General features: G+C 38.2%; 3 protein-coding genes across 8 annotated transcripts in view; 1 reads left to right on the top strand and 2 right to left on the bottom strand.

Moving 5' to 3' along the window:
- LOC107726430 (sestrin-1-like) overlaps positions 1–5,891 on the bottom strand; it is a 63,999-nt gene extending 58,108 nt beyond the window's left edge. For both annotated transcript variants that reach the window (XM_016535992.1, XM_016535993.1), the window contains exons 1-2: positions 5,810–5,891; positions 4,973–5,278 (exon numbers count right to left, since the gene is read on the bottom strand). In XM_016535992.1, the coding sequence (XP_016391478.1) occupies positions 4,973–5,236 (264 nt within the window). In that variant the 5' untranslated portion in view covers positions 5,237–5,278; positions 5,810–5,891. The remainder of the gene's footprint in view (positions 1–4,972; positions 5,279–5,809) is intronic.
- Positions 5,892–6,180: 289 nt separating this feature from the next.
- On the top strand, positions 6,181–9,970 carry LOC107726414 (centrosomal protein cep57l1-like). Of its 5 annotated transcripts, none has more exons than XM_016535969.1 (12): positions 6,181–6,276; positions 6,464–6,691; positions 7,150–7,330; positions 7,417–7,593; positions 7,702–7,823; positions 7,950–8,066; positions 8,196–8,288; positions 8,427–8,522; positions 8,627–8,698; positions 8,962–9,191; positions 9,276–9,420; positions 9,550–9,970. In XM_016535969.1, exons 2-12 carry the CDS (start codon positions 6,671–6,673, stop codon positions 9,796–9,798), a joined length of 1,503 nt encoding a protein of 500 aa, XP_016391455.1. In that variant the 5' UTR covers positions 6,181–6,276; positions 6,464–6,670; the 3' UTR covers positions 9,799–9,970. The 5 variants fall into 5 exon arrangements, with proteins under 5 accessions (XP_016391455.1, XP_016391454.1, XP_016391458.1 ...); XM_016535968.1 differs by having other exon boundaries at positions 6,182–6,276; positions 7,699–7,823; XM_016535972.1 differs by having other exon boundaries at positions 6,182–6,276; positions 8,196–8,273; positions 9,550–9,969.
- Positions 9,971–11,382: 1,412 nt separating this feature from the next.
- LOC107726472 (sialomucin core protein 24-like) overlaps positions 11,383–16,667 on the bottom strand; it is a 12,514-nt gene continuing 7,229 nt past the window's right edge. Inside the window, exons 3-7 of the mRNA XM_016536067.1 lie at positions 16,178–16,249; positions 15,944–15,997; positions 15,308–15,364; positions 13,954–15,228; positions 11,383–13,555 (exon numbers count right to left, since the gene is read on the bottom strand). Coding sequence (XP_016391553.1) covers positions 15,068–15,228; positions 15,308–15,364; positions 15,944–15,997; positions 16,178–16,249 — 344 coding nt within the window. The 3' untranslated portion in view covers positions 11,383–13,555; positions 13,954–15,067. The remainder of the gene's footprint in view (positions 13,556–13,953; positions 15,229–15,307; positions 15,365–15,943; positions 15,998–16,177; positions 16,250–16,667) is intronic.

Here is a 16,667-nt window from a genome sequence, read left to right as displayed (position 1 = left end):
CCCCCCCCCCCCCACTTCTGATTACCCGGATGTGGCCATAATCGAAGCTGAGAACTTCTCAAGGTGGTTTGCTTCATCAGGTTTGTAATCATCTGCCACAAGTGATGATGCATCGAAATGTCAGTCTCTTCAAGGTTACACCAAAACAGATTTATGTCTGAAGGATGAAAGCAGATGTTTATTTCATTAAACTGAATCAAGTACTCTCAAAGAAACACAAATAACACTTTAAATGTGAAAGATTCATTGAGAAGCATTGTGATGTCAGAGGTGCTTGCATCTATAAAAACTAAATTACAGCTGACTGGGTTTAACATGCACTTCACAGAACATAGGAAATGCATCATTTGTGGTTTTATGGATGGATGGCTATCATGATGAAGTACTTCTCACAACAATAAAAGTGTCCAGGACCTGTCGATGATGTGCTTGATGAAAAGGTTAAACATTGGTTTTCTCTTTTAAACACATGAACAGCTGTGAAAGCTCTCATTTAAGCCTTTATAGAGTATAAACACACACACACACAACTAAGCTTTTCGATCTTTATACTTTTAACATACTCACATACATGTCTACTTGTTTAGCCCAAGGGGTTAAAGTTTGGCTGGACATCATGGACCCTCCTGATAAACGCTGTAACTACATCATCCAGCAATTCAAAATTAGCTGTGTATTCGGACTAAATAACATCTGCAAGCATAATATTAAATTATAATACAGTAGATGTTTTACCAAATGGCCAGTTCTTGTTTGGAGGGCTCTCAAAAGCATTTAACTGATGCATATTTTTTCATCGCCTTTGACATCAGGATGGTTGTTCGTGAAGGCCATGCCGATCAATGTTGTCATGATGTAAATTTCCTGCATGTAATGGGTCTGCCAGCTGAGCAACTGCTATTTAGATAAATGTGAATGCTAATGGTATTATAGACATGCATTAGCAATCTAATCCTGATTGTTTTCTTGACACCAGGAGTAAAGAAATAAAACAGTTCTGCAAGCATTTAGGTCAAGCGGTAGAAATTTCCGCCTTCTCAAGCTTAAGGCAGACAAGTTAGTAAGTGGTTTTATTATGAGGCAATGGCACCCTCTGGTGTTCATAATTTTACACTATGGGAAAAACTTGGTTTTGTGGTAACTGGCCAAATCACCACAGTATTGTCACAGTGTTCAACTGCCAAACACGGCTTTTATTGAACATTCATGACGTGATTTCAATGTCATTCTGAGTCAAAGTCAACACAACTTTTGACATAATCTAAAAAAAATTAGGTCTCCTCCCTGACCATGGGGACTTGATCTGCTATGTCGATTCCAAAGCTATATATGCAAAGTACTAACTATAAGTGTAACTATAATATGTAAAAGTTTGAAATCTTTCCCAAATCCTGTATGGATCCATGTGCACAGCTTTACATGCATGCATTCATAATAATCAACAACAGATGGGCTGTAATCTGATCCTTGTACACAGCATAACATCCAACACTCTCAAAAATTGTTCCCTTGCTTTGTCTCATCTTTCTGCAAGTATGTCTTCAACTTTCACATTTGTAGCTCTGCCATCAGTGGATTCTGCATTTCATCTACACCACTTTCCTCATCCTTCTTATTTCATGAGGTGTTTGTGCAGACCAACAGAAGTGGCATTAACAGCACTCTCTTAAACCATTAACAACGCTCATAACACTCCCAGATCGAACCAGCAGCAGAGAGAAAATGTCACATACGCACACCATATTAGAAGCCAAAGTGTTAATTGTGTGATGTTATGTTGTGCACTGTGTGATGTTATGTTGTGTTTAGGGGAATGTGTGTCTTTCATTCCATTTTCCATCCAAATAAGACTTGTTTTTTTTACCAGGACATTATTCACATCCAATAGGCATCATTCCTCTAGGGCAGTACCATTCCTCAATTCCTAGAGTTGAGAGAGGTTTCTAAGGATTTCCTCCTCCCATCAGCGCAGTTACCACAAACAAGTCCCCCTCCCCAATCGTGGGGTTGTTGTGCTACAGAGCTCCATGCCGTCATGTTAACCCCGTTCCTTAAATAGGGAGAAAACACAGTCTGCAGATTGTTTTCCATTCATTTTCTTTCTCTCTTTCTAAGGTGAAGCATAAATAAAGTGTCTATTTATCCCTTTTCTTTTCTCCTCACTTAACCCCTATAATCGCACAATGCTGCCTCATGGTGAGAAACCCATTTTCAACTTTAGTACCTACAAAATGGCAGTGAAATGGTTAATAATGAAGGGATGACATATAATAAAAGGCCTTTTTAGTCACACTACATCCTGATATGTTTTGGCTTTTCTGGCATGGTACACTGTTAAGACGAAAGAAATGCCATGAGAAAAGCTATTTTCCTAAAAGATGCATGGAAAAAAAAACATGACAGTTTCCACAAAAGTATTAAGAAGCACAACTGTTTTCATCACTGATAGAAATGTTTCTTAAGCACCAAATCGCCATATTAAAATTATTTGTGAAGGATCACATGACACTGAAGACTAGAGTAATGGCTCCTGAAAATTGAGCTTTGCCATCACTGGAATAAATTACATGTAAAAATAGAAAATAGTTAGTTAAAATTGTAATAATATTTACCTTATTGCTGTATTTTTGATCAAATAAGATCAAGTCTTCTTTCAAAACTTTCACTGACCTCAAACTTGAACAGTAGTGTACCCTGCTAAAATGATTTTAGTAATGAGGCCTATTTTATGCAAGAAAACGGAATGAAACCTTTTTAACACTGCTTTAATGCATGCAATAGAGAATTAAATAACGTTGTATTAGAAAATTACCACCAAGACTGCAGACATGTAGACTTAACATTACTAGCACATAGCTACTAAACCAGTGCCAAGTGCAATGGTGACACCCAGCTTCCATACACATACCAAACAAAAACACACACAAACACACACTCACTCACACACACACACACACACACACACATCCAATCCACATGATCCTCACAAGGCCCACAGCTAATTTAAGACCTGAGGGAATAAGGAATCATTTTCAAAGCCTGGGTGGGCAACAAACAGACTCCTCTACGGCATTCTGTAACATGTCTTACTGTCCCTATAATTAAACTTTCTTTCTCTTTCTCGTATCTATTGGGGTAAAACACCTTTGTTCGGACTGGAAATGCCCTTATAATAATCAAAATAAGAAATATGGGAACATAAATATCAATATTATTCGTCAAATCATCTTTGTGTACATCATTTGCAAAGTGCTTCTGAATTTTTCATTCACAGACAACTAGCACCACATCCAAATAAGAAATATGACACTATGAGCCATAACGAACAAAACACAGGCCTTAGGAAATATGGGCATCTTACATAATTTCTAAAACTCCTTTCAGACCAGTGGACTGACACTGACCTAAATCTGTCTCTCTATCCACAGCTTCTCAGGGCTTATCACTGCAGAAACATGCATTAGTGCACACACACACACACACATAAACACACTCACACAACAAACTATGCCCATTCAGGTGCAAGTCATTCAGGTGCGATGCACAACCAGAGGACACATCCTGTTAGTGTGGTATCAACCAAGTGGGCTGCACCAACCACAATGACAATAACAATGCCGTACTATATCAGTAATCATTTTTTTCTTGGATTACTGCTTTCTGAGGTCACATCCTAAATCTGTCTATGTCAGTATCTGTGTGGTGCTCACTGGATCATATTTAATTTTTTCCTCTACTGCTGTGGCCTCATTTGTCACGGCCCCTTGAATCCCATAATTCCGGATATCAGAGCACAGCTTACCACTGATACAGTAAGCAGAAAGGGTTAAAAGGTCAACACAAAACAAGGGAGGAACATCCTGTCATCTAATAAACCACAACACAAAATAGCACTGTGAAACGCTGAAAAAACAATGAGGTGTGTCACAGCAGCCAAAGATGCTGCAGAAATACCACTTATAATTAATTAGCACCTAAAAGAGAGGGCTTATATATATATATATATATATATATATATATATATCACTGACTAATATAACAATATATCACCATATTCAAAATTATTCAGTCAGAATATCCTTGATCTAAAACTGTGTGAATGTCTTGTGTCTTTTCATATTTTTAGTAATGGACATAGTGGAGTGACATTTTGGGTTAATTAATCACACATCTGTGTTAATTACCAAAGCTGCTGATCCAAAAAATAACACTAACAAAGCAATCTGCAACAAGTACATGTTAATATTCTGACATCTAAAGCTTCGTCTCTGACTCGCTGATGGAAAACCTTTGAGAAAACAATATTCTCAACACCTCAGGATTACAGGAAAATATAGTGATAGCAAATGGCCAGTCACATTCAATGTACAGACATGAGCCAAATGGATTGACATGTTCTGGTAAACCTTTCAGCAGTATCTGAGACTAAGGAGAGCCCCTGATCCTCTCTGACTCCTCCAGTGAACTCTGTGACACAAAAAGTCTCAAATACTGTAAGAAATGACCCGGTCCCCTGGCTTCCTATTTTTATATTCATTTTTATAGGCTTATATAATGTTAGTATGGTTTGAAATTGAATGAAAAACAACATGGAATCGCAGGGGAACATTACTAATGGCAGAGCCAAACCCCCAAAACCCCACTTCTTTATTACTTGCAAATGGCCTTTTAAGAATTAATGGTCCTTCAAGGGTTCCCACACTTTCTGACCAATTTTAATGACTTTTCCATGTTTTTCCAGTTGTATGTGATGAATGGATTAGGATTAAAAAAAGAAAAGAAAAGCATTTTATAGAAATCCCACTAAAAACAAGTAACTATCCAGGCAAAAATACTTATTGGTACACAATACACATAGCGGTACACCAACATATTGTTTGCTTTTACAAAAGACACATAGATCATGTACAGTTATTGTTGAACATACAATCAATATCTTCAATATTAACTCAATAATTACTATGGTACCTACCTGAACTTTCTGGAGCAAACATATGCATTTCTCCCTGACATCTTCATAAGGACACTGTTTGGAGAGCATCAGGACATGAGCCAGGAGAGCGTTGAGATCACTGGACAGACTGTCATCCATGGCTGGGGGAGAGGAGGACTGCGGGTCCATGGTCTCTAATCTCTTCATCACCTCCTGGTGAATGAGCTCCATCGCTGCCTGTCTGGAGCTCAAGTCTCGACTGACCAGAGCATCCCACCTTCCCGCAGCATCTCTCACATCCATCACTGTAACAGTCTACTATTCTTCAACTATACACCTGAATGACTGAGCCATGCACAAGACAAAAAAAGTGTGCTAATTATTTATATAGCTGGAATAATCCTAAACCAATCTGCTCTGCTGCAAGCCGGCAAAGGAATTCTGCAAATCCCTCCAAAAATGTTCCATAATCTGCTAGTATAAACAGACTTGCAAATGCATGGGCATGTCTTAGCAGGCATTATACGAATTATATGTATTTATAATGTGGTGAATGCTTTACTAAACAAAAGTTGTTTTTTGTTTTTGTTTTCTGTTGTTTAAACAGAAGAACTGACACAATTTCAAATGTCTAGGTAAATATTTTTCCAGAGTTTCTATATAAACTGGTTATTTTACCAAAGAAACACTGAATATAATATTATACAGTAAACACACTGTAAAAAAAAAAACCTTGAATGACGTTAAATCAAGTTCTGTTATTAGGCAACAAGCTAATATTCCTCAATGGTTACACAATGAATAAAGCCACAGGTATGGTCAGTAATTATTAAGCGCGTACTATTTTAAAAAGAAATGTCAGGTGAAAATACTTACTAAATTTACATTCTCTCTAGTCGTCCCCGCTGCCGTTGAATGAGACCTTCCTGCGCTCTGGCTCTGCAATCGATTTCAGTTCTTTGCACAGCGGCTTGAGTTAACAATTGATTGACAGCTACCACAGTCCAATAGTGTTCTACAAAAAAAACTGATAGGCGGAGGCATGCTCACGGCGCACCAATCAACGACTAGAAAGGCGTTCATGGCAAGCCGCGCCTCCCAATACTAATAAAAAGGGAATTGTAGTTCAGACGCTCGTTAATTTCAACGCTCTCTTGGTGGCGCAAATACAACGCAGAACTACAAATACCAACAGCCACAAAAAACATTGGTAACTGCAGGGGCCCCGCCATCACTTGTTTATCTCAAAACCCTTTACCCTTATGATTAATGCAAGCTTTCACCAGATATTCATATATCTTATTCAATGAAAATTTGTGAGCTAATCTCTGAAAACAGAACAGGTGTGTCTACACCATCTCTTACTGTTTTACAAATATGAGCAATGTACGTTACTCGTCTTTGTTTCAAAGTTCCTCTGTCATATAGAAGGCATCCTCAATAAAAATAGAACTGGGAAACAAGTAGAATATTTTTGTTGTCAACCTGACATCCAGATCTATCTAATCTACTTGTCTGTCTGTCTATCAGTATTTCTCTATATTGTAGAAGCTGTGGTCATATTGTGTACATGCGGCACCACTGCGGGCGGTAAAAGAAGAGGGAAATTTTAAACTGGGCGGCGCTGTCGGCTACAGCTGTTAAGTGTTAACATGACACTATCAGCTAATTCATCTGTAACATTACCTCGATGAATACATCATTTATTGTTATGTGTAACGAAGAGACTGATTTATAATGGATCACTTCAGAGATCAGGTATATATGCTTTATGCTAAATTGTTTAATTGAGGTTGTTAGCGATGTTTACATTGACGTATCACAGTCGTTAGCCTTATTAGCTTAATCACATTTTGTACTGAGCAGCCTACAGCAGTACTTTTGGGTTCATGAAGCGTTTATGTAGACTAGAAAGCAGCTCATTAGGGTTTGACACACGGCCATTTAATAAATTAACAATGAAATTTATCTCGTTTGACTTTAAGTGTTACAGTGTGTGTTTACAACAGTGTGGCTTGCTTTTTTCAGTGATTTTGGCTGCTTTAAACAATGGTTCTCAGACTGTATTGTATTATTTAACAGCCATTTTTTTTTTCTGGAAAGACGATGACTCAGTATATATATATAGCTGTATTATTATCGTTCACTCATTCAAAGTGTTGTTTTTTGCCATAAAATTAATAATCTGCTCATTTTTTTTTATTTCTTAATTACAGAGTCTAAATCTGGACTCTCCATCTAAACATAGTTATGTTGGCAGTTTTTACAAGCCTCCAGAGAAGCTATCAAGACCTCTGTATATGAACACAGACACACATCCACTGGACAGAAAGAGCTCAGGTGTACAAGACATCAGCCCACAACTTTATCAGAGAGTACCTGATGCTGGAAGCAGAGGTGAATTGAGTTTAATAAACAACACAGAAGACCATATGTAACCAAATATTTAAGATCAAATGTAAACATTTCCTGTGTATGTACAGCAGTGATATCAGCCCTGAAAACACTGCAGGAGAAGATGCGACGCTTGGAGCTGGAGAGAGTTCAGGCAGAGAGGAACGTCCAGGATTTATCTCAGACTGTTCGACATCAAGCGGGTGCTTCTGCGCAGAGAGAACCGGATCACAGCACACAAGAGAATCGCTCTGCACAGAGGAAAGGTAAAAGTGTTGCACAACCGGTTTTGATCTGTTGGCATAATAATTAAAAAGTCCAGTAGAGCACTAAATCAGTGTGTGTACCAAGTTGTCTCTTTCTCTTTTTAGCAGAGCTGGTTTCTAAGCTTCACTCTGCAGAAACGCACTGCTCTCTGCTGGAAAATCAGCTTGACTACATGAGGAAAATGGTAAAGTGTGCAGAGAGAGAGAGAATCACTCACACAGACAAGCAGGTGAGCAGACCGACAAAAGCAAAAGAGCTTGTGCACTATATTCCAGTATATTCCTATACTGTGCACTATAGCTTTTTAAAGCCTCTCTTTATCTCTCTCTGTTTCTCTTTTCTGACTGGTCTTTAGGACTATGTGTGTAGGGAGAGCACACATACAGACCCACAAATGCAGGCACACCTCAACAAATTGGAAAGACTGGAAAAGGAGTATCTAAAACTCACCAGTACACAGTCTATTGCTGAGGTACAAACTTATGATATGCACTAGGGCTGACCACCTGGGCTATATGCACTAAAGTCATTTTTGGGAAAAAAAAAATCCTCATGGACAGTTATCTTTTTTATAATCTGTTGTGGTGTCTTTCATCTACAGAGGAAGATTGAGCTCTTAGAACAGAAACTTTTAGAGGAGCAACATGAACGCAAACTTGTGCAGGAGAAAGCAGAGGAGGTGAAACAAACAAAGGCAAAAAAGTGCAAACGCATTGTCAAATAATAGATTCATAAATAATGTAAACTTTCCCCTTACAAAAAGAGCTTTTATTAAAAAGCCATTTTTAAAATTCGTGCCTTAATGTAGTCTCTTTTCTTTTCCTGGCATCAGTTGCAGCGAGAACTTGAAAACAATCTCATCTCCCTTTCTGCTGTGACTCAACCTAAAGGCAAGAAAAAGAAGAAAGAAAAGGCCTCCTCTTGCAAGGTAAAAAAAAAATGCTCAGCAGTAATGTGTAGTGAGCACAAGGTGGCAGTATATTTACAGAACAGAATACTACAGATATATTTTTTTCTTTCATATTATGTCAGAAGCCCTCCTCAGTGAAGGTGGAGGCGCCCCCCACTCCTAAGGCTAAACGCCTCCCATTTGTGGCTGGAACAGTCAGTATGACCTCACCCTGACACAACATAACTGTAACACTCCAAAGAGAAAGGAAAAATTGAAATCGCATCATATGACCCCTTTAAGACATTTATAGTATTACAGAAGATTTTCTGAGATATATATATATATATAATTTCTAATTCTATCAAAGAATCCTGAAAAAAATAAACACATTTTCCACAAAAATATTAACTGTTTTCAGTATTGGTGATGATGATAATAATAAATGTTTTCTTGAGCAATTTTCTCTCTCTCTCAGTCGACCAGTCCCAGTCACTCAGTCAATGCCAATGTCCAGAGTGTGTTGCACCTGATGAAGCATAGAAACCCACGGCTGTGTGAGAGAGTCAGTGCACTGCAGAAGTCGGGTTCTGAGAACCATTGGGCCGAGTGCAGACCTCCGTCCTCCCCCAGCAGAGCAGCTCCAGCACTGGGCAACCTCTCTGATCTTCTGCTCGCCCTTCAAGATGAACTGGGACAGATGAGCTTGTGAGTCACACCATCTTGACCATGGACTTTTTGTAATGCATTGACGGGAAGAGTAGGATACAATATAAACATTGTGTGTGACAGTGAACACCAGGAGTTGGTCAAGCAGATAGACGAGACCTCTAAACGAGAGCTTCATGACGATCTGGAGCGAGAGCTGGACTGTCTGGTCAAGAGAATGGAGGAGAAAGCAGCTCAAATCTCCAAACTGCGCAAACATCAGCAAACAGTAAGTTTGTACTTAAAATTACAGCTTAAGTTACACATTACACTTTCAGATTTTTTTTTAGTATAGTATTTAAATAAAAACATCCTATAGAAAACGCTGATGCATATCAAGCTGTTTTTGCTCCTGTAGGTTCAGAAACTCTCCCAACCATCTTGTAGCCCCAGGCAGAAGCAACAGAAGCCACATAGGGCTGCCAGTGTAGAGGGCAAAACCAGGGCACAGAGTGGGGTACAACCATTGCCACCGTCCCCTGTCAAAGCCTCAGCCAGCAAGGGACGGAAACAGAGCAGGAGCAGTCAAGAGTCCCTGAGGCTCCTCAGAGAGACACAGAAACTGTGCCCTGGTCTCCGCAAACAGGACATTGCATGGGAGACATAGTTACATTGTCCTGAAACACATATCCAGGGCTTTGAAGAGTTGCAGCTCAAGAGGACAGTGGTATGACACCTGATCTTTGCCCTCAGAAGATCAAAAAACACTGATTCACCTGCATCTTAATTCAAATTTTACAAAAAAAAAAATCTATATACCTCTCAATGACATTAATGAGCTTTTTAATTGATTTTTTATTTCTGTTGGTAATATTTTTTGTTTGAATAAGTTGTAAATAAAATATCTACATATATTTTTAAGTACAGACCAACTTGGCTTTTTATTTATCTGCACACTAAACTCTGATCACTTTTCACCATCCAATTGATAAAATTAAGTCCTGTCCTACAGGTTTTGGTTTGATATGTTTAAACTAGAAATAAGACAAATATAAATATTTAAATGAACATTTTACACAATCACTACAAATGGCTGTTGATAAGACTTTTTACTTCACCTACTCAAAGTGTGAGAAAATAACACCAGGAAATGTAGTGATGGTGATGAAAAATGTGAGGGGAAAACAAGTATTGTTACCACAGCATCAGCTTTTGTGTCGTGAGATTTACAATCAGCTGACACATTGTTTCTTTCACTGTTTCCACAACAAAATTATCCCATTCTTTGACATCTGATCTTGTTACAACCACAAATCAGAGTGATGGTTTACACCTTGAGAAACCACAATATATATATACACACACACACGAGAGGAGAGCAGATGACAAAAATGAACAAAAGCATTCTAAATGTAACTCTGTTTTGTTCAGACGGTCTTATTGGATTATGGTCTGTGACACAGTACAGATTAAATCAGTATTGCATAAACTCATTTGAATACAGGAAGCACTGGCAAACACACAATGTAATATCATTGATTCTTGGTGCTCACAACCCTTGATTACGGCAAGATGATGACATCGGCATGTTAACCAGTTTTGACTGGCTGTTACAGTGCATCATGCAACATGTCCTTGTAATTCTGCATTTCTCTAAAATGATTCATGACCCTTATGGTCATATTTTCAGTAGTGTGGTACGGGGGGAAACATTGAATCCCAACACATGCACATCCTGTCCAGAGAAGAAATCGAAGCATTTGATGCATAGTAAGCAAGAACTGAGTTGACCCTCAGGGTGAGCGCATATCCTGTTAGTTAAACATTACAGAGTTTGTTTTAAGGACTGTTTTTTAGGACATCGTGACATTGAAAAAGATTAAATATAGTCTAGGGATTCAAAGACGTTTTAATGAATCCTCACTGGACTTTTGTTAACTTATCATCTCAAGGCTCTTTATTCTAAATAATATCAGAGATTCTTCAAACTGTGGCCAATGGAAGCCCATTTCCACCTCAGACTTTCAAATAAATCAGGTCATGTGAGATACAAAGTTGCAACTGTGAGATAATGAAAAGTCACAAGTGGGAGATAAAGTCACAATTGTGAAAAAAAGTCACTTTGCCAGATTAATGGTGCATCGGGAGATATAAAGTCTCAATTAACTTTATTTAACCATATATGGTACTGAAGAGTGACAGTCACAAAGGTTTCTTAAAGAAAAAGGCAAAATAAAACAACACCCACAACTGTTTTACAATACTCAAACTTTAATTAATTAATCACATTTTCAACCTAATTGTGAATGCAGATCTGAAACGAGGGAAAACACAAGAACAAAAGAAAGAGTTCCAGAGAAATAAAACCAACACAATAGAGCATAAAACTATTAAGGCAGACTTTCTGGACACAGACGCAACAGTAAGTGTCTTTTAATTGACAAGACCGTATGTGGAGCATGTGCATGTTTATATGAAGCAATAAAAAAAAATGCACTACTGGACAACAGGCCATAGGTAATTACAGTTATTTAAAAAAAACATTAACTCAATTCTTTGTAATTAGATAAAATAGTGGCACAAGCGAGATGCTATAGTCCATGTACCTCTCATTATCCGCTCACAACTTCAATAGACCAAACCTTCACTCTAAAATGTTCAAGTCCCTTAGAGTGTAACTCTTCATGACAATAGTAATTCTCATCATCTAATCTTAATTAAGGCACTTTATATTCAAAAGGTGCAGCAAGGAATGCAACACTAGCTCAGAGCAATGGCAATGGCTGTTTCTGTGGAAATCTGATGCATGCATGCACACAAACATAATGGCATAAGAAATCAAGGCCAAAGACTACTTGAAGTTAGGTTGAATTCTTTGAGTGTGAGAGGATTTTGAGCTGTTTACCTTCTCAAATATTAGCATCCTTGACGGAGCTCTATATTTGGAATTAATGGATAGCTCACCCGAAAATGTAGAATGTCCTTTACAGCCCTTTGTATGCACAGTTAAAATCCATTTGCAACTACGTGGGATCTTTGGATGTAGCCTGATGCTAAACAGACAATACTGTGATGAGTTGTGTAGTTGTGTATTTATGTTAACTATTAAAAGAAATTACAATCGAAACACTGTAGTCTGAACTTTTCTTAAGTAAACAGTGTTTTTAATTTGGCAAAGCTGAAGCAAAATGGCAAACAACAGGATTTCATCTGACTACACTATGGGCATGATGAAGCTTGTGAAGCATTATAGCAGCTTTTCAGTGACTCATGCTAAAACAGACACCTTTGGCATTTAAGCACTGTGATACGACAATGGACAAGCAATTAGAGTGGTTCAATAAAGAAAGTGAGGCCTTAACATTCATCTTCTGAGAAACCTGCAATTAACACAATGCTGGGAATGGAACATTTTCGACACTAGAAAATCAAGAAACCAGATGAAAACGAAAGCACACACCAAACAAAACGATTCCTTTCTGCCATTACAAAATTTGCAACCCAAATAACGTGAATCACTTCCCAAGCCAACGACATTACAACTCGCAGAGGAAGTTATTAGCAGCAAGCTAATCAAGATTATTACATTTCAAATTTCATAACATAGGAATGAAGGAAAAAAATCACAGGCCCTCGGCCTATAAACGTGCCAACACACTAGACAGACAAATGATTTTATGAACATAGTACCAAATGAAATAAGCTCAGTAAGGCAGGAATCAGGCGTAGTGTAGGTCTATTCAAAATAAATTCACCCAAACTCAATAATTAATTCAAGAAATCAAACCCAAGCATTAAATGATGAGTCTGTCACAGCTCTAAGACTCCATCAAAATCGGCAGATGATTGTAGCGATAGAGAAACGTCAGAATAAGCAAAACATCTCCTGAATGCACTTTTCTAGGGCACATTTCAGTTCTCTTAAGGGTAATTAACACAAAAGCTTCTAAAAAAAACATTAGGCTCTACGTACAAGTCTGTTTTAAATCGCCCTGATGTATGTACACCTCAGCTTAAGACATTTTAGTGCCTTAATGATATTGATTCAGTTTATGGTCAAAGAGTTCCGATTATGGACAAATATCGATCTGTTTATGAATGGGAGTGCTAGGATCTGACCGACATTTCTGCGCTAGCAAAAAAAAAAAAATGAAGCTCAAGAACTGAGAGAAGCTTTTGGGAAACATGACATATTAATCCAACAAATGAATTAATTTGTAATTATCTACTCTGTATAATATAGCGATCAGTCCAGCTGGCAGACACTAGATCTACTTCATCGAAACAAGCACGCATGCGTGTCTTTAAACACACTGACATACAGGCAGACACACTAACACAGAGCCTGGCCTCGATAGAGGCCCAACACGAACGCATTCACACTTTTAAGGCTCACTTTTAAGGCAGCAAGCCACTGCCTCCACCTAAAGGCACTGTATTGATTCAGTTTATGGTCAAAGAGTTCCGATTATGGACAAATATCGATCTGTTTATGAATGGGAGTGCTAGGATCTGACCGACATTTCTGCGCTAGCAAAAAAAAAAAAATGAAGCTCAAGAACTGAGAGAAGCTTTTGGGAAACATGACATATTAATCCAACAAATGAATTAATTTGTAATTATCTACTCTGTATAATATAGCGATCAGTCCAGCTGGCAGACACTAGATCTACTTCATCGAAACAAGCACGCATGCGTGTCTTTAAACACACTGACATACAGGCAGACACACTAACACAGAGCCTGGCCTCGATAGAGGCCCAACACGAACGCATTCACACTTTTAAGGCTCACTTTTAAGGCAGCAAGCCACTGCCTCCACCTAAAGGCACTGTGACTCAACTGTCAATCATTCTGAATGGGATCATGGATCCTCCGCTCTCATAGTGCCTCAATCTATTCGCATGTCCCGCAGAATAGACACATTTTAATGAAGACTTATTTCGGCTGTTAGTAGAACTGGATTGGCTGAACTCCTAATGTTTCAAATCCACCAACTCTACGAAAGTACAACTTAATGGCCGATAAACTGGTAAGTCCCCCACAATGATAGGATGCTAACTACGGGTATATAATGCATCTCTGATATTACCCAGCACTCCACTGTCACATTTGGGGAAGAAAAAAGGAGCGAGATGCCAGTTTTAACTCATTTTGAGAACTGCTGTCTACTGGTTCTCTAACTACAGATAGTTAACAGTGAGGGACTAAGGTGGGGAATGTAATTTATTGCAAACATTTTGGTTCTCTTGGTTGGCGTAAATGAGGAATGGCCAAAAAAGGGTTTGAAATCAAACACCACACACAGACGGATACAACCCAAAGGACTATGTGATGAAAATGCAGAACAGATTTGAAATGAAGGGGAAAAACTTTGTTCATTCAGTCCTGAACTATACAGATATTATTTTTGAACGTGGTGATAATGATGATGGACTCGATAGAATATTGAGAACCATCAGTCATGGTAACTGTATAAAAAACACTGTCCTAGTGAAGATACCTGAAATTAACACTGGGAATTGGGAAGTATTGGCGCAGGTATGATGAGAAGGTGCCCCCTTCGATGCCTTTCAGGGGAAACACCATGAAAAACATTTACGGACATAACTTTGAAAGCTGTGGTTGTACACGAAAGCAGGACACATTTCGCATACCCCATAATGCCACTGCTCAAAAAGGCTTGGGGCATTACTTTGTGTGTGGGGTGTATTTGTGTTAATGAACTCGAGTGATTGTGAGAGCTCTAACATTAACGAAAAATAAAGCTCAAATCACAGGAATTAAAATAAAAAAAATATGAGGGGGATGAACATGGGGGATCACGGGAGTGTTTAAGAAATATCATCGAATCTGTGAGTATAATGTGTGTCTCTCTCTCCCTCTCTCTTTTGGGTCGGAGTGTGGGTTTTGTGGTGCCTCCAGGTGGCAGCGTGTTACAGGGTGTGGTAGTTACGATCCTTGGATTTGCAGAACTTGTAAAGGAAAAAGATGACAGCTTGAAGGCCAAGGACTAACACAATTCCCCCGATGAAACTGGCGGCATCGAATGTGGATGATTTAGATGGAGAAGTAGTAGGTGACATGGTCGTGGTGTCTGTGGAAAGGCCAAATTTTCAGTTAAACTTAAAAGGATAAAGGAAGTGTTTCACTCTGTAAGAGAGAGCTGTACTTACTTGTGACCGTGCTGTTTTGAGTCGGAGCGACTGATGTGGTGGGGACTGTCGTGGTAGCTGAACAGAAAAAAAAGTGCTGTTCAGAATCATTTTTCTACATCAACAATAAACAGTAAAAAAGCAGATACATCAAATCATACAGCCTGCTCTGTGCTATGAACTGATACATATATCAGTAACTGACAGATATATATATATATATCAGTTACTGTATATATAGTAACTGTAATAAGTTCATAACAGAGCAGGCTGTGACTTGATGTATCTGCTTTTTTACTATTATTTTTTATATCTATTAGCAGGTAACACCGGTATCATAACTTATTTCATAGTGTGTAAGTGGCCTAAATGATTAAGAATAACTGGCCTTAATCTTCATTAAATGTACCTTTTTAATTAAAAGAATTGTTATATGATTTTAGTGTTTATTTTTTCTATTTATTATTGTTATTTGTAATTCCATGTATTTTATGGCTCTTTATTTATATTTTATGGTCAACCAATATAAAGTTTTTAATATTGGTGTAACTTAAATAAAATTGACATTGGACTGACTTTGGCATTGGGCTTTAAAATAATAGGTATGCGTTTCAAGGTGTGTATGAATGCAAATGAGATGAGTCTGGATGGCCGTACCATTAATGGTAGCGTTTGTGGTGGTGGGGCTCACTGGCGGGGTCAGTGTTGGCTCTGCAGTACAGAGAAAACACACAGATTAAACTCACATCACCCCAACATACAATTGGTCATACCACAGAACATTTATAGCCAATGACTCAATTGCTTATTTTTGGCAGTTAATGAATGCTACAGCCAAACTCTTTTTCAGCTATTATAAAAAGGAGCTTGAGAGAGTAGGACAGGACGTACCTGTGCAGTTCACACTGACGCAGCTGATTGTTTGGTTCTCAACACTGCCGTTATAACACTTAGGTGTACCACCTGAAATGTAGTGAAGACAAAACAAATTATTCTAAGAAAAAAAAAAAGACAAGACCAAGCAAAGTCACTGTGCATTTGAAATGCAAAAAGGTGGAATTTTCTACTCAAACATGATTATCTAAATCTTGATGGATTGACTGAAATAATGTAGCTGCACTGATTGAAGATTTCACAAGTTGGCATTTTTTTCCTGCTTTTCTCAGCTATTGCAAACTGGTGCAAATTGTCTATGCTGTGCACCGGAGGTGGGGAAAAAAGATCTCTGAAGCATGTTACTCAGTCAGCTTGTCATAAAAACCAGAAGTACATGAAAAATGAAACAAAATGTACTGATTAATTCAACACTTAGAATAATAATATATATATATATATATTAACATTTGAAGTGGATCAACTTCAACATTTGGAGTGGATCAAA

The sequence above is a fragment of the Sinocyclocheilus rhinocerous genome, unplaced genomic scaffold (assembly GCF_001515625.1).
Source record: "Sinocyclocheilus rhinocerous isolate Xijiao unplaced genomic scaffold, SAMN03320098_v1.1 scaffold605, whole genome shotgun sequence".
Taxonomy (NCBI): domain Eukaryota; kingdom Metazoa; phylum Chordata; class Actinopteri; order Cypriniformes; family Cyprinidae; genus Sinocyclocheilus; species Sinocyclocheilus rhinocerous.
Note: the sequence above shows the minus strand (reverse complement) of the source record. Positions and strands in the feature narration are given on the sequence as shown.